At 29.5% G+C, this 22,794-nt stretch overlaps 1 protein-coding gene across 4 annotated transcripts in view; it reads left to right on the forward strand.

Annotated features, from left to right (window-relative positions):
* The window catches only part of LOC129987901 (E3 ubiquitin-protein ligase UBR3-like), a 73,233-nt gene that overhangs the window by 14,278 nt on the left and 36,161 nt on the right, over positions 1-22,794 (forward strand). For 3 of the 4 annotated variants that reach the window (XM_056095887.1, XM_056095889.1, XM_056095888.1), the window contains exons 8-19: positions 1,549-1,728; positions 2,174-2,307; positions 2,894-2,986; positions 3,562-3,717; positions 4,633-4,814; positions 6,522-6,655; positions 10,058-10,203; positions 11,311-11,477; positions 18,050-18,197; positions 18,600-18,695; positions 20,322-20,559; positions 22,595-22,777. In XM_056095887.1, coding sequence (XP_055951862.1) covers positions 1,549-1,728; positions 2,174-2,307; positions 2,894-2,986; positions 3,562-3,717; positions 4,633-4,814; positions 6,522-6,655; positions 10,058-10,203; positions 11,311-11,477; positions 18,050-18,197; positions 18,600-18,695; positions 20,322-20,559; positions 22,595-22,777 — 1,857 coding nt within the window. The remainder of the gene's footprint in view (positions 1-1,548; positions 1,729-2,173; positions 2,308-2,893; positions 2,987-3,561; positions 3,718-4,632; positions 4,815-6,521; positions 6,656-10,057; positions 10,204-11,310; positions 11,478-18,049; positions 18,198-18,599; positions 18,696-20,321; positions 20,560-22,594; positions 22,778-22,794) is intronic. The other variant, XM_056095890.1, reaches the window with a different exon arrangement.

Here is a 22,794-nt window from a genome sequence, read left to right on the forward strand (position 1 = left end):
ATTGATATCTTAAACATATGGTAAAGACTTTTCAACATTATGTGTTGATATCTATTTCAGAAGAGTGTTAATATATTTTGCTTTTTTATATTTACCATATATCATTTTAAATATCTCTGTATAAAACGGCTACGAATATGACACAGAAATAGTTTTTATTACTTATTGCCGATTGGCAGTCAAATGTAAACAAATCTACAGACTATTCCAATGAATGTTTTAATAGTTGCATTTAATTCAACACTTCATAAAGTAGTGGAGACACAAAATATTTTTAGAATTGTTCTGGAAAGGGTTTATCATATTCCCAAGAGCTTCATTCAGTTACAGGAAAGAAAATGTAATTATATCAAGAAACAGACACCAATGAGCAGGATAGTAGGCATAATTGTTGGCTAATTGCAATGATTTGCATATGGAAACTGATAATCATGTCTTATAAGATTATTACCTCACAAAAATAGCTTTTGTATTATTTTAAAACTCAAAGCATTACCATTTTAATGACATTCCTTTTATTTTGTACATTTTTTTCATTATTTTAATTTAAAAAAAATAAATTTGACGAAAAAATTGTAACAATGGTTTTAAAATTATGAGAAAATTTAAGTACATCTATTAAATTATTCATATATGTCTGTTACCAAAATCAGTAATAAAATTAAAAATTTGCTTTATTTTGAAAATAACTCCAAAGTAGGATTTTCACTTCCACTTTTATTTCACATTGTACATACTTTTCAGTTTGCACATGAAGTAATTTGGGTTGGCTGTTAAGATTAAAGTTTTCTATCTTATCAAATGATAGAATAGCATGATAGAATTTAATTAAAAAAATGTATTCCATGTTTGTAATTTAACTGCTTAAAAAATAATAATCTAGAAAAGCAGATTGGTTTTGCTAAAGGTGGCTTGTGTAATATGAAGTAGTGTATAATGTATAAGGAAAAATTCTTATATATCTATGTATCGCTCTTGGATTGATGGAAAATGCAAATGTGGTGCAGGGACAAATGAAATAAATATTTAGCTGTAATTATTTACTGAGCTACTGAATTCACTTTTTTTTCTTCTGATGATTATTTCAAATGTTTTTTACATGAACAATTAAGTCAATATTTAATACTCATAGAATTTTAAGATCAATTGAAATATAAAATTTCTGTGAAGAAGTAGGCCATTATTTTGATCAACTTTTTATCATTACTTCAAAAGTACCAATAGATTTAGTTTAATTTAACATGATAATTTTAATATTGTATACTGTCAACAATCATGCTATTATTTTTCCACTAAATACGGAAGGCAAGAAATAAAAATATCATATTATTTAATTGGTACTGAGGTAAAAACTAATAATTTCCAAAATAAGAAGCTTTTCTTAATGACTTACAGTACTACTTCCTAGAAATTATAGCTTTTACTGCAATTAATTAAAAATAATAGAATAAAAAATCCTAATTTATGAATGAATTAGGTGTAATATTACATAAATTTACAATACATTATCAGCAGTCTAGTTGCAACAAAATTTTATTTTATTTTCAGGTCCTGAAAAAAATGAGCATTTAGTAGTAGATTGTGGTCATCACATCATGAAGGAGCACTGCTACTGGCCTCTAGTTAGTGATCTGAACAATGTCCTTACTCATGCTGCTGTAGCCCATGAATTTCTCAGTGATTCCTGCCTTTTAAATCAGTGGTTTAAATTTTTGTCACTGTTTCAAGGTAAAAACTGAAAAGCATATTTATTATTATTTTATTTTAAGCATTCCATATTATTATGAAATCAATGAAATTAATTTTAGATACTTAAAACAATATTAGAGATGTTTGGAGCAATAATGCAAAACTTTGGATTTATAGTAATGGATTTTGAAAATTTAAAAGTAGAAAATGATAATGGTTTTTTTTTTCAGTTCTTGCAATTTCTGAAGCTTTTTATAAAATATGTAGTATTTTTCATTTATTTCTCAATTTCAAAAGATTACTTCTTTGAATTCTTTATCTAAGCAGTTATTGTGCTAGGTTTTTTTTTAAAATCCCATTTTCATTCTCTATATTCTACTTTCATATTGTTTTGAATTTTTCTACATGATAAATTTTCTTATTGAGAGACTTCTTTTTATTTTGAAGAGTGTGATGATGATAATAATGATGTTCTTTCTTTTAGGTATGAATGTAAATCAAAGGGAGCTGAAGGCACATGTAGAATTTGAATCCAACACATACTATGCTGCATTTTCTGCTGAATTGGAAGCATCTGCGACACCCATGTGGGCTCTTATTTCTCATTTGAAGACCCCGGTAAATTCTTACTATATGTATATATAAAATTATTGTATGGGTAGAAAATTAAAATATTCCTTCGCAGAGGTTTATATATATATATATATATATATATATATATATATATATATATATATATAATATAGAAAGAGAAACATTGGTAGTAGGAGTAGAGATTGGATCCCCTATGAAGGGCACATTATGTGAACTCCCTATTTATTTTTTCATATATTTCTATAGAAATATAGAGAAAGTATGGCAATCGTCAAAAAATTTGGAATGAAAATTCTGACGAAACTCCACATTTTGGACCTTTTCAAAAAACACATTTTTGACATGATGTTTGTCTGTCTGTGACAAAGTTAACTCAAAAGTGTTTCAAGCTAGATTGTTTGTTTTCTGTATACTTCTCTGCTTCTGTCTGCTTTATTTGTCAAATTGAATTTTTTAAAATTAAATTGATAATATGTAACTGCTATAGGCAAGTTCACTTTATTTTTTAATGTTTTTTGTAGTTAATTAAAATTTTTCTGTTTAGTCTTTATAGCTATCAATATATGTATATATATATAAACTTTTTAAAATAACCTTTTTTTTCCCTTAGAAAATGTTAGAGAAAACTAAAGCTGTGTTAACAGCATGCCTCGATGCATTGCAAAATTGGTTTACTGCCATTAATTTTTCTGTTGGGGATGAAGTAAGTTAAAAATTTTTTCCTTGGTTTAGTTTTATTTACTTGTTTTTTAACATAAAAATTTAAAATTTTAACATACAACTTGTGACAGATTGAAATATTTAGTTATAGTATGTTTATTGTCTGGCAATTGGTATTTTGAATAGATTAAATGGAAGTATTCTTATTGGAATAATTTTTTATATTTTCAAAGTAGTTTTATACTTTCATAAAATAATATATTATAAAATTTAAATTCTGACAAATTATAATTAAAAAAAAAGAACAAAAATTAAATACATTTCCTTTAATAATTAAATTATACAAACTAAAAATTAGGATGTAATTTTTTTAAAAAGATATTATAATATCACAAACTTTTACAAAATTAACTTTCAAAATAAGATTTTTTATTCTAATAGCAAGATTTTCTTTGATAGCTAGTATTGATAAAACAGATATCAATGGATTAGAAATAACATCATTTTTTATATTTATCTTTTAAATCATATGTTTATAAATTTTCTGAAATTCAAAAAATTACAATATACAAATGGATTATCCACTTCTTTGTATGTTAAAGTTATTTTTCTTTTCAGATTAATCCATATCAAGTGTCTTTTCATATCCCACTTCATAGATGTTATGCATCTTTTTTGGGACAAGCTGTAAGGCAGCAAGGTGCTCAATTAGACTCTTTATTACCTCCTGATGACACTTTGAAATTAATGATGATGCATCCTCTTCAAGCTCAGGTAGACCAACATACTCTTTTATGTTAATTCTATTTTATTAGAGATAAACATCCACTTTAGTGATTTTCAAAGACATATTTACTACTGTTTATTTAAATATTTTGTATACTAGCTCATTTTTCTTTGTTTTTGTTTATATATGAATGCTACTTATAAAGGAACCTTTTAGAATGGGATTTTACTACTTTTTAAATTTTTTTCCACATTTATAATTGATTATATATTAATTTTATTTTTCAACTTATCTTTTACAATAAATTTTCACCCTGATATAAGTTGAACCTTCTTACTACTAACCTGGCTATGGAAGTTCTATTCTAGTGGGCCTGCAATAAGAACAACAGGCTCCCTGCCGATCGTATCAACTTTTTGACCTTGCATGCGCTCTCTCATCATGTGGCCAAACACATACATCAATGAAAAGATTTTGAAAATGGATAAATTTGAGAAACTATTGTTATTCTTTTCTTTTGAATTATTCCAAACAAGAGTGAACATGTATGCATGAAAATGAATGATTTTTTGCATTGGGTCATATTGACCCAAACGATACATTTAGGTATAAATTGAAAATTATTCTTTCGAAATACAAATAAACATAAATCCCTCTAGGAGTACATATTTATATTATTTCACTACAGTGTCAAGAAGTTTCATGAAAATATCCCTGTACTATATTTTTTTATGAATGTTTAAATTTTATTTTGGGTCATATATAGACCTGATCAGAACAGCAGGGTTAAGTGTAGTATTCAAAAAGTGATAAAAAAAAAAAAAAAAAAAGAAGAAGAAAAAAATTTATTTCATCATCTTCCTTTTCTACAGTTTTAATATTGCTACATTACTTCCCAATTTGAATTGCCAATTTTTAATTTGAAAATATATTATTTTAATTATTACAATTAAATTTTGCAGGTTACTTTTCATGAGATTTTGTGCAACATGTGGGTTCGTAGTGGTCTACAGATTAAAGGTCAGGCAATGACTTATATCCAGTGCCATTTCTGCAACTCTATTGTTGATGCCGATCTTTTCTTGCTACAATTATGTGCTATGAAATTAGACCCTGATTGGTTTCTAAGAACAATCATGCAGAGGTATTTGCTGATATTTTCTTGTTGTTTTTTTCGATGTCTAGCATTCTATTAGTAATTTTAAATTTCTATGAATGTTATTATTAGGTTTATTTTGTATGAGCTATTGTAAAATTTTTATTTTTAATATCTGTTACAAAAATGCTATATGAAATTTTAACTGATAATAAGCAATTGATTTTTATATGTTGAGATAATTTTACAATCCTGGAAAAAAGATAGAAAAAGATAATAAATATTTTGGAAAAATAAAAGAGTTTTTATTTAAACTTCAGATCAGCATATATTAAAATCATACAAAGCTCAAAATTTTTGTCAGACTATATATATTATTTTATGGGTGCATTTTTATTGTAAATCCAAATTTCAGTGAAAAATATTTTTTTTCTTCTCAAAAACTAATGAAGTACTTGAGTGTAGTATTAGTCGAAGTTCATAAAATTAATAATAAAAAATATTTAAAGATGTTTTGGTATGAAAGTAGTAGAAGGTTTGAATGAAAGTGAGTGTAATCTTTGGAATCAAAAAGAATCAAAAATAAGAAGATAATATTTAATACAACTTTCTCTTATCTTTATTCTCATATATTTGATCATAAATAATGAAATGAACAAATAATTTATTATAATTATTTTTCATTTGTTTTGAATATTTTTTTTCTTGTTGAATTTTTGATATCTTTTAATATTGATAGTATCAACCACTTATTCAAAGTTTTTAAAATGATGGAAAAAAGTTCAACATTTTCAACGTGATAGAAAAAATATATTACAGGCCATGTGGTAAAATCATGTTGTTGTTGTTTCTTATGACACTTGCCATGGACAAGCCCACTGTTCGAAGACAGCCAATTTTAGCCTGAGGGGGAGCGCCTCTTGTTTCTATCGTAGCGCCATCTAGGGCCAAGAGAACGACTTAGCTACACACAGGTCACAACCCTTTTTACGGGGCAGACTTCATTCACACATATCATTTATTCCCAGATCGTAATTTAGACCTGAATCAGAGAACGATCACCCCTGATCCAGTACCTCCAGTGGTATTACTCTCAACATGGTGGACTTTGTGACCACGACAGATTTAACGCGCGTCAGCCACCAAGCACGCGGGGAATCTTCGGCCGGCGGGGTGTGAACTCTCAACCTAAGGGACGCGAATCCGACGCTCTACCAACCAGGCTATCCCGGCCTTTGGTAAAATCATAAACATGTAAATTGGATGTATTCAGTTTTTGAAGCTAAAATTTTTTTTGCAATTTTTTTAACCAAAATAGGAAAATTTTTTTGTATTTTGCAATCCCAGTAGATACATCTATTGTTAAATCAGTAATGAAAATGCAGTGTGGTTAAATTGGTAATGATAAAAAATATATTTAACTAATAAATGCATAATCATACTAAATTTCACTATTTTTGACTATTGTATATAATAAACAATGTAAAGATATTTTTATAAGCATGAAAGCTTAAAGGCCATTTTTATTAAGCTTCATAATGAATCTATAATTTAGGTAAGACATTTTGTATATGTGTGTGTGAAGCACAGGACTAGTGTAATTATTGAATCTATAATACCTCATTTGGAAAGTGTTCAAAATTGATTTTTTTTTTCAAATTTTAAAATCTGTATATTTATATTTTGGAATATAATATTAATTGCTAATTTTATTTGTTTAAAAAATTTTTTTATTAATTATTTTTCTTTTTTAAGGTTTCATGTATGGGAATGGTTGACCTTTCATCCAAACCGAAATAATACGTTTTTAGACAGTGATAAAGTAATGCCAATGTTAGAAGGTGCTCTCTCATTTCTTACTACATTGCTGTCTACTCACACAAATATAGGTATGATATGTATCAATTTCATCATATGTATCAATTTCAACAAAAATTTTGTTTTTTATATAGTGTTATGGATTTTCATATTTACAGCTTATATGAAATGCTAAAAAGGTTCACAAGTTTGTTCATGATGTACAATTAATTTTGTGTAGCTTCTATTTACTTGATGTAGAATTTGCTAAAATACTTTTTTTATGGTATAATTTCATAAATATTAATTTTTTGAAAGAAATTTCTTTTCTATTTTAAAATGTTGAAATTGATGCTATAAGCATTAGATGAGTTCTTTAAGCATAGGTTTTTGGATAATCTTCCATTTTTTTTTTCAGTCAGTCATTTTGTTGGAATTATGTTTATCTGTGAACACAATAACTAATGGATGAAATTTGTCATGTGGTTTTTACACTAGATTTGTAAATTACAAAGTTTGAACCAAATCCATTCTCAGGAATTGTGTCTGTGGAGCTGAATTGATAAAATTTTGTATTCCTTTTTAGCATCTAAAATATAGATTTTTGAAATTAAAATTTTATTTAAATCTGTCTAAGGCTTGCCCGTCTTATCGGTCTATACATTTATATGCTTGTAAATGTGATAACTCAAAAATGTAAAAATTTAAATAAATGAAATTTTATTTATTATTTTGTTACTGAAATTGCTATTGTGCATCAAATTTTCTTTTCAAATAGTCTGAAAAAAAAAAGGCTTTCAAAATGCATATTTGTTTCTCTTCAATATTCTATTGGGTTGGCAACTAAGTAATTGTGAATTTCACTCATAGATGGCTTCAGTTGAATTTTTAGGTTTGCAGACATAGTACAAATGTAAAACACATTTTGTTATTTGATAGTTGTCAATTCAGCTGTCAATCAGTAAAAAAAGTTTTTTGATCGGTTGCGTAGTTTTCGTTTGCGTTCGTTGAAAAATGGAAAATCAAAAGGAACATTTTCGTCATATTTTGCTTTTTTATTTCCGCAAAGGGAAAAAGGTATCGCAAGCTCATAAAAAGTTATGTGCTGTTTATGGTGACGAAGCCTTAAAAGAACGGCAGTGTCAAAATTGGTTTGCCAAATTTCGTTCTGGTGATTTTTCACTCAAAGATGAAAAACGCTCTGGTCGTCCAGTTGAAATTGATGACGACCTAATCAAAGCAATAATTGATTCGGATCGTCACAGTACAACACGTGAGATTGCAGAGAAGCTTCATGTATCACATACATGCATTGAAAATCACTTAAAACAACTTGGCTATGTTCAAAAACTCGATACATGGGTTCCTCACGAACTGAAAGAAACACATTTAACGCAACGCATTAACAGCTGCGATTTGCTAAAGAAACGTAATGAAAATTATCCATTTTTAAAACAACTGATAACTGGCGATGAAAAATGGGTTGTTTACAACAATATCAAGCGGAAAAGATCGTGGAGCAGGCCAGGTGAACCAACTCAAACAATATCAAAAGCTGATTGATATTGTTGACTGTGATTGTGACTGCCAAATTGATAACAAAAGAAGGTTTTGTTATCAATTTGGTGGGATTACAAAGGAATTGTCTACTTTGAACTCTTACCACCCAACCGAACGATCAATTCTGATGTCTACATTGAACAACTAACGAAATTAAACAATACAGTTGAAGAAAAGTGGCCCAAATTGAACAAATCGAAAAGTAGTTGTATTCCATCATGACAATGCAAGGCCACACACATCTTTGGTCACTCGGCAAAAATTATTGGAGCTTGGTTGGGATGTTTTTCCACATCCACCATATAGTCCTGACCTTGCACCATCTGATTACTTTTTGTTTCGATCTTTACAAAACTCCTTGAATGGTAAAAATTTCAATAATGATGATGATGTCAAATCGTACCTGATTCAGTTTTTTGCTAATAAAAACCAGAAGTTTTATGAACGTGGGATTATGATGCTGCCTGAAAGATGGCAAAAGGTCATTGATCAAAATGGGCAATACATTACAGAATAAAGTTATTTAGTTTCATGAAAAAATTGTCTTTGATTTTCTAAAAAAAATCCGCACTTACTTAGTTCCCAACCCATTATGAAGCACAAAACTCATGTGCAACTTGGGAAATAAATATCTGAACAATATGGTTTTCTACAGATTTATATGAGGAGGGAAAAGAAGATAATATCTTTATTAGAGAATTTGTAAAAAGTTTTTTCTGGGAGATTGCTCCTGCTAGTTTATTCAGTATTTGATCTATTTTAAAGCTTCTTTTAGACATAAAAAAAGATTTACTTTCCAAAGTTCTGGATAGAAATGGGTGGGAATCATAACATGTCTCTTCTACTAGAAATACATGATGTTTCTAAAAAAATGTGCTTAGGTCAGAGGCACCTTCCGTAATTAAGCATGAATGATGATTCCACTGACAATTTTGCTTCCTTATTTTATTAAAAACTTGTTTCCCTTAATGATCATTGATTCATAGGGGATATTGGATTTATTTAATTTAAATTATTTAGATATAACTTCATGTCCATGATTCCATCAAACTTTGTTATTTTAATAAATGAGTGAAAGAATGAAATGAGTTTTTCTTATGTGCCCCAGTTTTATGATGTCCGACTCTAATAAAAATTTTGTGTGTCTGATTCATCTAACTTCACAATTCACTGTTTTATTCATCTGGTAAAATACACAGGTATTAAACAAAATCCTTCTTCTTTAGCTTTCAATACTGGAAGAAATTCATGAGGTGAAATATTTGATGAAACAGTAGAAACTGTTTGAATTCCAAAGCAACAATTTTTAATATTAATTAACTAATGTTGGAAATTAGATTAAATGATATTTAAAAAAAATGCTAGAATAATGTTAATAAAACAAACTCAACCATTAAAGTAGCATTCTTAAAAAGATCGTTTTTAAATTTCTAAATGATGTAAAATATATTTTTATGCTATATTTTTGGGGAAATATCAAAATTCAGCTGAAACTTTAAGTAAAACTAACTTTTAAAAAAATTGCTTCGAGGAGCATATTTCCATCATCCTAAGTGATATATGTGCCTAATTTGGCGCTGTAGGTCGAACAGCCAGATCTATAGAGTTCCAACACTTGTGTGCTCCTTTATTATTAGTAAAGTAGACTGGTATTTAAATGAGTATCTATGGCAACCAAACAACTAATTGTATTAATAATGGGTAAAGACAGGAGTAAATTACTTCTGGGGAATTGAAAGGAATTATGTACTTTATATACAACTTAAAATTGTAAAATTAAGTTCCCATTTCTTTATCCAACTTATGATATAAAAAGATGCAAGATTTTGTAAATCAAAAAAATTATTTGTCTAATTTTTTTGTGTTGTATAATAACAATACAAATAACTTTTTACCCCTGCTTTTTTTTTGTAAACTTTTATTCTTTTTTGTAGGTTTATCAGAAGAAAAAGTAATCAGGCAAGAAATGGTGTCACTTCTTTGCATGAATGATAGGACACATTCACAGCTTATGGATTTAATACCTGATAAATGTGGGGAAACTTCTCAAAACAAGAATTTTGAATCCATATTAAATCAGGTCAGTGTTGTTACTTCTCTTATGTTTAGCACATCTTTTATTATTAGCTGCGTTTGGTAATCAATTTATGTTCAAGGAATACTAATTTTGTCTGATTTAATTGAAATATTTTTGCTTAATTTTGCATTTAAGGTTTCTTTAACAAAATGTTACATTTTCAATAGTGATAGACATACAACACTTGCTTTTTTCAATTGCCTTGTGACTGTATTGTTTATTCATTATATGCCCTTAAAGAGACATAATATTAAAATGGCATTGTGTATCGTATGTCCAGCCATTTAGCTTAATTGGAACGTACCGGTAAAGAGAATGAATGATTAGTAATCATAATTTTTGAGCTTCCTGGATATATATATGCTAATGCACTTAATGATGAAATAAAAGAGAAATTATCTAGTTTTTGACATACATTTAAATATTTGTGCAAAGAATAAAAATTCTTTGATTTTCATTGCAACATTGAAAAAATATTGTTTTAAATTTTACTTAAAAATATTTTGAAAATGTCTGCAAATTAAAAAAAAAATATTGGATGACAATTAAAATGGTGCCTTTAAAAGATAATTTTTTAAAATTATAAAATGTTGCAAAAATTATTTTTGCAGTAATATTTCTAAAAGTTAATGATTAAATATCAAAATTTTCATAATTTTTCATTAATCAATGTTTAAAAAAGACTTTTAAATTGCAGATCTTTACTCTCCAAAATAAATATTTTCATTCTCTTAAGTATACATTTGTAAAATTTGTAGCTTCAAGTCCAATAATTTGTTCTGTAAAATGCTTACAGACACAATATACATGCATTCATTTTTATTAGAGATTAAGATAATAATTGAACTAAAAATATTTTGATAAAAAATACATTATAATTAAAAATCATATTTTAAATATTCTAAATATAGTGAATGAAAAATTAATAGGAAAAAAATATCTACAATGAAATGTCCTTAATATGTCATATTTTTGCCATATGCAAATTGAGATAAAATTATAAAAGAATTTTTATAATTTTTGCTTCTACTTACAACTTATGTTTGTTTTTTTCATTTTATCCATATATTTAAATTATTTGAAACATGGCCTCTGATATTTTATTTTAAGGTTGCTGTTTATAAGGCTCCAAATTTTGAGGCCAATGGAGCAATGATGCAGGGAACTTATGTTCCTAAAGCAGAGATTTGGGAGGAAGAATATGACCCCATTCATGTTCTTCTTAGAGCAGTGCATCGACGAGAGTATCAAGCCTCATTAGACAGATTTTCGCAATAGTATGTAATTTTATATTGATTGATTGTATCAGTAGTGGTATATTGAATTTCCATGTACTAGACTTAGAGAGTGCTGCAAGGCATGCTACTAGGGGTTTCCAGGAACTAAATTCTGTTAAGGATATAAAAAAGAAAACTATTATCAGAAATACACTTTTATTGTTAATGAAATACAAAGCCTTGGCTATTTTACAACATAGTAGCAACCCTTGTTGAAGCATTTATCTTAGCAGGGTACGAGCTTTAGTGTGTCCTTGTTGTAGAAAAATGCCACCTGCGATGATGAAGTGAATGGGAAATGCGTAGGCAGTGTTGTGATGGTAAATCTTTCATTCACTTTAATCTTCTGTTCATTTTATGTATACAAATCATCAGAGACTCCACTCATTTTTTTCTTTGTTGCTAACGTTTTCCACCTTTCATTGAAACTTTGCATCCACCTGCCTACCAATGAATCACTCATCACTTTCTGTCTGTTAACTTCACAAATTTGTTTTTGAATACCTTTTCTGCTTCTAGCATTAAGAAAGCAATAGGATTTAACTGGCATGCAGCAGGATATTTAATTTTTATAGACATTTTTAACATGCAGCTGATGCAATACTCAGGGATTTAAAAATATTACTGTCATTTGCCAATGAATAGCAAAGTATACATTTATGTGGGAGCAAAGGTGTCCATCCTTCGAAAAAACTCACTATGAAACAGTGTCTAGGGTTAAATATAGGTTCTATTATACATATTTACAACTTTCAGTACATATTACAGTGTGGGCACCTCATCGTGCTGCCACGGTCCACAGCCATTTCCCCCGAACAATCCAGCACCCGCACGCTCTAGTCTCTACTACTACTATTAGTCATTCCATCTACTAGTGTTAGGGTTCTCACAGGTGCCGCCTGCACCATCTTGTGGAGACAGTCACCTGCTTCCACAGCTTGGCCATCTTTCATGAATTCTGAAAAGGAGGAGAAAAAAAAACACCCCCTCAAAACGGTACTTTGTCCAATATAAGATATACAGTTTTGAATATGCAGCCAACAGATTAAGTTTAGGCGTTACTGCCCCATCTCTTCATGTGATCAGCTGCCGCACCTTTCTTGTATGTATGAGCTTTTTTTCTTTTCTTATTATGCACCCTCTTGTTCTCTTCTTGGATCTGCAGGATGCTGTCTTTCGCTTCATCTCGAAGCATTTCAGGACAGTTCATGAGGTTATTGGTGTACTCCTCTTCCAGGATTTCGAGGATTCGTTACTCATCCTTGGTCTTCATTTCCACACCAATCAGCTGCTTGAACGGAGAAAATTTTGTGCTTCTTGAAGTCGTAGAGTTCATGGTCTTTTGCACAACACCTATCCATTTAAACCATTTGGTTGGATCTTCGATTGATAGTTTGGAGAGAATAGGGATCAAGGTTTCGTCCATCCTTTCTATTTGTCCATTTCCTCTGGGTATACCTGTTGTAATGCATAAATGTTCGATTTTCTCATTTTTACAATATTCTTTAAATTCACTAAATGCTGAACCTTTATCCGTAATGATCCGAGACAGGTTTCCAAAACAAGTTTGCTGTTGATTTAATTTTTGTATTGCTTCTATAGCTGATAATTTAACTGGATAAAACCAGTGAAATTATGCTTGTAATTCTTATTAGTGAAGGGTAATGGTCCAATAAAATCTATATGATATGTTGCAAGTGCATTCTCTTTAGGAATGCAGTTTAAAAACCCTTCTCCTTTTCCCTTTTTTCTGTTTTTTAAAATACATTTAACACAGACACTACTTACACAACACATTTTCTAATTTTAGGGAAGAAGTAAGTCTCTTTTACTAAATTTTCATTTGTATAGCTGTAGGGACTGCTAATTTTTCTCTATCCTCTTCGATTTTATAGAGTACGTTATTTTTAAGTGAATAATTTTCAGCTTTACCAGATAGATTCGAGGAGCTCCTCAATAGTTTTGATATATTCATCTTTTAATTGAGCAGCCACAATTTTTGGTGTTATTTCATCACAGTCGAGCATGGTTACTGGGTAACGGCTTAATGCATCGACATGACGCATTTGAGTCCCTGAGCAATGGACGACTTCATACTCGGAATTTCTCAAGAGCAAGAGCCCATCTAGTAATTTTGGGGGTTATTTCTGTTTTACCCATGGTTTTTTGGAATGCCGAACAGTCCGTGACAATTTTGTTTCCTAATAGATAACTGCGAAATTTTTTTAATGCCCGAATTATTGCTAGAACCTCCAGTTCATAGCTGGAATACTTTTTCCCCTGAACTGATGTTTTGTGGCTCATAAAATGTACAGGGTGAAGCTTCCCGTCATTTGATTCCTGCAATAAGATTGCACCATATCCAAATTTGGATGCATCAGTGTGCAATTCCGTTTTTGCTCCCTGTTTAAAAATATGAAAAACTGGTTTTGTAGAAAGAATGTCCTTGAGGTTTTTAAAGGCTAGTTTTTGTTCTTTGCCAAATTTAAAGTCACTATTATTGCGCAGCAAGTCACTTAAGGGTTTTGCTATACTGGCATAGCTCTGAATGAATTTTCTGAAATAACCTGTAAGCCCAAAGAAACTTTGAAGTTGTTTGATATTTTTAGGTTCTGGCAATTTTTGTACAGCCTTAGTTTTATCTGGTGAAGGAGTTATAATTCCATTGTGAATAACATGGCCTAAAAACTCAACTGTAGTTTTAAGAAACTGACATTTTTTGAAATTGATGTACCCATACACTGCAGCAGTCTTTAGCATCTTGGCTAAACGTTGTATGCCTTCAAATTTACTGCTTGATGGAATGATTATGTCATCCATGTATATTACTACTATACCTTCATTAATTAAATCACAGAATACAGTGTAAACAAGTCTCTGAAATACACTTGGACTGTTAGCTAAGCCAAACGGGATTTTTAAACATTCTTACTGCCCTGTACTTGTGACAAAGGCTGTGTACTTTCTACTGTCCGGATGAACTTCTACATGGAAAAATCCATTTCTTAGGTCTATCTATGGATGAAAAAAACGGTAGCTCCTTGCAATTGATCTAATCATCAACAATTGGCAATTGAAAACGGTCTCTTATCATTATCTTATTAATTAAACGAAAATCCAAGCACACCCGTGTGGATCCGCCTTTTTTCTTTCACGGAACTATTGGGGATAAATATTGAGAGTTACTAGTTTGTATAATTTTTCCTCTAGCCACGCTTTAATCTGTTTATCAACTAAGTTTTTTTCATAAAATCCTAACCTTCTCGGCTTTGAATAAATTGGGTCGTTTTTCAATAAATTTATTCTCATCGAGTTAGTTGTTTTTATTTTATTCGGGAAATAGCTATTTCCAAGTTCCTTAATTTTATCCTTAACTTAAGCATCTGCGATATGCGATAAATCAACATTATTCATATTTTCACTTGAAAAATCAAAGTCACACAACAAAAAATCATTTTCACTCAGCAAAAAAGAATCTTTACAAATACTCCGTACACAATGTTTCTCATTTATAATTTGCTCTGAAAATAAAACAGAAAGAATATCTTTTTTTATTTTTTCTTCCGACGATTAAAAAAAAAAAAAGGTATAAAGAATTTCGTTTTTATTCATCCCCCCCCCCGTGTATTGGGAATAATACCGCCAGAGGAGGACTCATCGCGTTGGTTTAATTTTATTTTTTCATTCTCTTCGAGCAGATGCTCATAATTCTTTTGCGTTATGATGCAATCGGGTGAAAGTTGATCAGTTACTGCAAACGGAAATTAATTGTTTTGTTCCAGCGTGGTTTCGAAATAATGAATTTCTGCATTAACCATCTGTCCGAAGCAACTTTTCAATTCGATAAATCGGCCAGGTTGTTTAGGTACGTTTACCAGCTATCTTTTCATACAGTTAATTCTAGCACCACTGTCAATCAACCTCTTAATCGGTGTTTCATTAATAACTAGATTAGCGAATTCCAAATCTTGAAATAGCTCGCCTTTTTCCTTTGAGCGCCAATTTGATGTAATGGCTTACGATTCCGCAACGTTTTCTCGCTGTCTTATTTCGTTTGATTTAAAGTGTTTGTCACAAAACTTTGTGAAATGGGAAGTTTGTCCGCAAATGAAACAACCGGATTTTTTTTCGGAATGCCTAAAGTTATCATTATGATAAGGTTTTGACTGACGATTTATTTTCCGATTTTGCCAACTTGCAGGGCCTGAATATGGCTCTTTCGTTTCGTGCAAAGATTTTTCTTTGGAGCCAAACTTGGCGGTACCCGTCTCTAGAATTTAGCCAATGGGGTGGCTGAAACCACGAATTTAATTGACGAATAGCAATATGGGTGGCAGTATCTTTATCTAGGGATTCGAATATTTTATCAGAAATAATCAAATCACAAAGCGATTTAAACTCGCTGACATTTCGCAGTTTTAGATAATACTCAAAATTAGATTTTATTCTTATTTGAAATTGAACACGTGTTTCATCGGACTTTCGTTTTTGCACGTCGGAAATTTTGCTAACACTCCTGTGGAAAAAGTTGGAATTCACGCAAAATCAGAGATTTTAATTTCTTATAATCCTGTAACTGCTCTTCGCCAATATACAGCAGCGCATTATTGGCTTATTCTTCAAGAATTGCAATCAATATTTCGGATTTCATATTTTCCGCAACATTTTTTGTTTTAAATGCTCGTTCGAGCGATTTGAAAAATAATGCGAAATTCTCTGGCCTTGAAGGAACTGCCAGTGCTAAAGTTTTAACCGATTTTATCAAGCTTTCCAGGTTTGGGAGGCCACTTGGCTCCGATTCCGACCTGCCATTTCTCGCGTTTTGAAGTTCCAATTCTGCTAAGTTTAATTTTCTTTAACTCAAATTATTTTCGCGCCGTCTTTCTTCCCCAATCTTCTCACCTCTATCACAGTGTTTAGTAAATCTTTCACGTACTCACGTTAGTAATCATTTTTATAAGTGTCACAGCGCTATTAGCGCTTTAAGTGTTGATATAGTGATAGATTCCGGCACCTCAGTGTTTAATTCCTGGGCCAAATTTGAAAGATCTTCTTTCTTTGTTTTGTTTAAACCAGCCGTACTTAGAATCGAAAAATTCCTACCTTTATATTATTTGCATGCCCCAACACGTTCTTTCTAAGCAGGTTATCCAATTTTGGAAGATGATTTTCTTCAAGCTGCGGCACCCATTGCCGTTTGTTCTAAGTAAATCTTCGGCTCTTTTAAGCCCACAAAAATAAATTTTACGTTTTTCTCAGCTCACCGATTAGTTTCGGTTTCGATCCAGGCCGAGCCCCCAAGTTGTGGGAGCGAAGGTGTCCATCCTTCGAAAAAACTCACTACGAAACAGTGTCTGGGGTTAAATATAGTTTACATTATATAGATTTACAACTTTCGGTACATATTACAGCTTGGGCACCTCATCGTGCTGCCACAGTCCGCAGCCATTTTCCCCCGAACAGTCCAGCAACCGCACACTCTAGTCTCATTCCATCTACTAGTGTTAGGGTTCTCACTGACTGGCGCCATCTCGTGGAGACTGTCACCTGCTTCCATATTTATGTATGAAATCATGAATGCAATGTTGAACATAGCTAAAACTGAACACAGAACTTAGTTTCTGGATATCCTTTTTATACAAGTTGAAGCATATTATGCTGTAAGCTAAACTGCAGAATTAAACCTTTTTGCTCCTCTTATATTTGAGAGACAAATCATATACATTTAATAGTAATTGTCTTCTCTGATTAATTAAAAAAATTAATCATTAATCAATAAGATTAATTAGATTTTTGTCTTAATCTAAGTAAGTTTTAATAAAGAAACTGTAACTAAGCAATTGAAATTACAAATTAAATGTCAAAATAAATATTTGCATATTTTTCTTGTATACCTTGGTTTTATTTATAAAAACTAACTCAATTGTGATTTAACAGCAAAAACCATGAACATGCAAGGTTAAAATGCATTAAAGATAAATACATTACTTTTGTATTTATTTATAAAATTTTAATAGTATAAAATTTTAATTGATTTTTATTTATCAAGAATTATAAATCATTTAAAAAGATTTTATTCAACTTATAGGCATACAAAGCATTTTTTAAAAATTATAAAACATTTAAAATTTTAGTTCAGCAATTCCTGGAAAAAAAGAAAACACTCTAATTCTTATAACACCTTCTTATTTTTGCAAATCATGTGGCAGATTGAATGTGTTTTGCATGTATAGTAGAAGAAATCATTGGAAATAAATTCTAGGTTAATAAATTTTCTCTCTTTGTGAAGAGAGGTATATTGTTGTCTCCTGAATATTAAATATTTGTTAAGGAATACTATTAGATTATTGTTTGATTTAGCTAAAGCAGACAAAATTAAATTAACTAATAAATATATTTATATGCTGAAAAATGATGGAAGAATTTGGAGAGAGTCCTGCAATTCCTACAATCTACCCTTGATTGTATTGTAATATTAGTTTTTTTATGTCATGAAATCTATTTATAAAATGTCAGAATTTATAAACAAATGTGATATTATTAAATTAACATGTTAATATTGTAATTTCCAGTCTTCGACAAAATAATAAACTCTCAAGCTCAAGGCCACCTTGGCCACCATTTAGAATACCTCCACCAGTATTTGATCAATTCCAGGATCCTCGCAGGATTTTACACTGCAAAACTATGCATGGTATAATTTTAACTATTTTATATCGGGTAAGTAACTATAATTTTTATTTTATGTAATGTTTAAAATATTGTCTTTGTTTGAGATAAAAAGGATCTTAAAAATAGTAATGCTGTTAATTTTATAAAATGAATGTTTTATAACTTAGTAAAAAATAGATGGTCATTTTGTCTCAGAAAACTATAATTTTGGATAGAAGAATTTTATAAAAATTTTGTTGTCAAATTTTATGTTTTTTCATATAATTTCCAAAGTAGAGGATTTGAAATTCGTTATATATTTGAAACTGTGAAGTTTCCTCTGTTATTGAATATAAAGTTGAATTTTAGTTTAGTCTGAATTATTTTGTGCAGAGTATTTTTAACAGTATCATTTTAATGCGGAATCATTGAAGTATAGAAATTGGTTTTGAAGAATGTATTTTATTTCAGGCAGTGAATGATCCTGATATTCCTGAGCAGATTCTTAGCTTCTGTATTTATCTTTTGGATATGGCTGTCAGATTTCCATCATCTGAATATTCTGCTGTAAGTAGTGCACATTTTTGTTGCACTTGCGTCTTTATTACTCTTTTGAATATCAATAAACTTAGTTCATTAATGTTCATTCGCACATAACTGCTTATTAACTTAATATTTGTAGTTCATATTTTATTTCATTGGTAATATGCAAGTTGATTAAAAGTCAATCCTCAGATAAATGTGACAGTTATGGTCTTATTTTCAATTCAATTTTAATTATATGCTTGTTAATAAAAATGAATTAAAAACAAATTTATCTGGAAGCAACGATATATAATATTTAAAATTTAGGACACTTATAATTTCATATATTGACTAAAATTCTTGTTTTTTGGCAGTTTGATTGGTTTTCTTGATCAATGAAACACCTTTTTCTGCACACATGCATGTTTGGAATATATTTATTGTTAGATTTTTTTCTACATTGTTCAGGTTTTTAACTTTTTAGTATGATGCATCATTTACTTTTGTTATTTTGGATAAAAGATATGATAACATTTACAAAAATAGATGAATAACAAATAAAGATCTGAAAGGATTTTAAACTTAGTATCACATTGGAGTATTTGCCAAGTAGATGTTTGAAAACTACTTTCATTTATCCGAATTATTTTGGCATTTTACTGTGCAATATGACCAAAAATTGTAAAGATGAAAATAGTATAAATTTAATTTAAAAGCATTATCAAAAAGAGGCGATGTAAAAGTTCTTAAACGTAAAAGTAAACTTTCAAAAGATAGTATATGTTCAGTTGCATTTCTTAAACATGAAATGTAGATTTAAGAAAAAAAAATTATTTCATATGATTGATGATAACTTGCAAAATGAAATTTTAATTTGAATATAAAAACTCATTTATAAATTTCATTGCATTATAGTTTTTTTTAAAAAAATTATCAGGTAATCATTTTTATCCCAAAATTAAATGCACATCAAAATTTATGGTGGTACTTCCTAATCTGTTTGTTTGTTGCAAGGCATGATGCAATGATTCCATTTTATTGGCCCAACATTGCTTTCATATGAAGATCTCTGATTAATATGGTAGCCCAGAGTCCTGTATACATGATTTGAAAATAGAAGGGTCTGTTAGAATTTTTAAATGTTACAAAATTAATTAAATAGCAATGGTTTTCATAACAAACAAGTCAGATGTTATTTGACCTCCATGTTTGAGCATTGGTTTCTTTTTTATGTCTGTGGATTTGATAGATCTACTGGTATAAATAAACTGGAAATAACTCTTTAAAAGTGCACATGCAAGTTAAAGAGACACCAACATTCTTTTTTTGCTTAGCTTATGCCATTAGGAGAATATGGAGAAATGCATCGTGATGACTATTGCAGGGAATGAAGGTAAAATATTTTCTAAGTGTGTTTTGGGACATGCGGTAGGATTATGTTCTGAGAAATATGTTAAATTATGAATGAAAGTGTTTCTAAGAATATTATATTAAAATGCTTCTACTTTATGATTTTTTGTTGTTGTAAAATTAGGCTTAACTACTAAATATGGATTGGCAAAATGACTTTGCCAAATTTTGGAGTGTTCGGTTCCATAACTGTGCTATATACTAATTTCTATATGATATTTATTTTTGTTACTTATAATGTAAATCATATTTTTGCAGAGCCCACAATCAGATTTAAAGGAAGTGGAAGATCTTAAATATGAAGATTGGTTTGATTCGTCCAATATATTACAAAACATATCAAAGACTATTGACTCGGTTGTTATTACTGAGAAAGTTGTTATGTCCATGCGCATGGTAGAAGAAATGGAGGTAGATGAAGAAGTGGAAGAAGAAATGGAAATGGGACCAGATGGTTATACAGTTTATGACGTTCCTAGCCCCATAATTGAAGAAGGTGAGAACAGTGTGACTCTATTTGAATTTAGTTTCCTTGTTGACTGAAATTAATCTGATAATAATAGGTATATTAGTAAAATTATATGATAATAGTACTTCAATTATTCAAAACAACTTCAAAATTAAATTAAAAAATTGGAATCTGCTATCACAAATTTCATGTTATCATCTGAGAACATTATTATTTTTTTAAGTCATTGGTTGTCTTAATTAATTTAAGTCATTAACCAGTTTAATCCGGTTTGAAACATTCACTAGACTATCAAATTACGCTTGTGCCGATATTTAGAAAACCATGTCTTTTTTTCATCACAAAATCATCCAAGTTCCAAAAACTTTATCTCAGGACAAGATTTTTTAAAAAAATTGTGTATTTATTTATTAATTTTTGCGAAAATAAACTAGTTTAGAATGATCATATGACTATTGTATTGCGCACTCACCAACTTTTAGAAAAATTATGTTTTTTTTTTTTTTCATCTCAAAATTGTTCAAAATCTAAAACTTTTTTTGCCAGCTAGGAAAATTGAATATATATATATATATATATATATATATATATATATATATATATATATATATATAAACATAATTCCGACAGCTTCAATCACTGTTTTGCGTTCATTTCCGTTTTCTTCTCTGTGCTTCGTTGAGAATAACTTCTTACGAACCTGTCCTTTATTGGCTAGGTAGGAGAATCGGGTACATGGCAGACATTCACACCATGTTGATACTTTTTGTTGGCGATCAGTCACCAAATGTGACTACCTTTATTATTTTCTAATTATTCCAAAAACGAAAAATTCATATGTCAAAAGCGATAAATTGCCAATTTTCTGCCCATGCATTTTTGGCTTCAAAAACCTCAAACTGAAACAGCATCATCTTCTCACATGATAAAAATGTCCAAGAATATATATTTTAATACAAAATTATAAAATGCAAGATAATAACAAATGTTGATAAACAAAATGTAAACATAGTTTTTGTAAATATTGAATTGATACACTTTTCACAAATTTTTTATTTTCTAAGAAATAACTTTTCATTAAGCATCCAACTATCCAGATTGGTATTGATTGCAATTAAACTGGAACTTTTGACGGCAGTTTGTTCATCCAGATTATAAACTTTGTAGGTTGTTAAACAATTAATATGGAACTCATTAAAAAATTTCACCTTGTTATTTGATACTATTGAGAAACATGAGTTTAATTGGACTAAAAATTAGTGTCAATGGAAATTAAAGGACGCATATACTTCGAAATAACTGCAGAAATGAAAATCTTATTTCTAAATTAATGTAAATAAATAAATAAAATAAAAATTAAATTTTACACCCACAAAAAGTTGCAGTTGAATGTTTTGATGAATGAGTTGAATTTCATCATTACATTTAACAAAAATGGTCACAATCTCAAATCAAATTAAGAAAATTATTATAAATAAAGTAAAATTATATGGAAATAAAATTTATATAATTAAAAAGCGATTATTTGAGTTTTAAGATAACACAAAAATAATTTCATAATAATGAAATTGATATTACAGAAAGGACCTTTACTCAATTTTTTTAAACATGGTCTCAGAATATATTAACAAGTATTTGACTGTTATATGTTTTGTGTCTTTTGTTAAATAGAAGTAGGCTGCTGAAAATCTTTTATTGCTCATGAAGTTTGAAAGCAGAATGTATATAAATTTCATCCATATGACATGAAAATAGATGTTTAAAACATTTATTTTTCTGTTCTGTTCTGTTAAAACATTTGTTTTTCATAGCTTAAAATATTTCATATATTTTTTATTTAGATTTAAGGATCTGTGTTTAGATGTGATCCTTTAAGATGTAAAATTTTGCAATAAAATGGAGTTTTACATAGGCATATTTAACCTTAGTAAAAATATATATATATATATAAAAGTTTTATTGGGTTTAAATACTAAACTAGCATCCAACAAGTATTTACTGATTTGGATTGGATCGTATTTAAGCAGTTATTAAAGTTTCTGTCCTTTCATTATTTTTCTAGATTATCCAGATCCATCTGTTCAGCATCCTCCGTTACCTGCAACAGATACTCAGTTGGCTTTGCCATCAACATCTGCTGTTACTACTGCTGTTGCAACTACATCTAGTAATCAAACTCAACTTCTTCCTGTGCCTAGCACAGCATATCTTGATCATACCATAATTGATATGTTTAATTTATCTGGTAATTTTTTTTGTAGA

The sequence above is a fragment of the Argiope bruennichi genome, chromosome 10 (assembly GCF_947563725.1).
Source record: "Argiope bruennichi chromosome 10, qqArgBrue1.1, whole genome shotgun sequence".
NCBI lineage: Eukaryota > Metazoa > Arthropoda > Arachnida > Araneae > Araneidae > Argiope > Argiope bruennichi.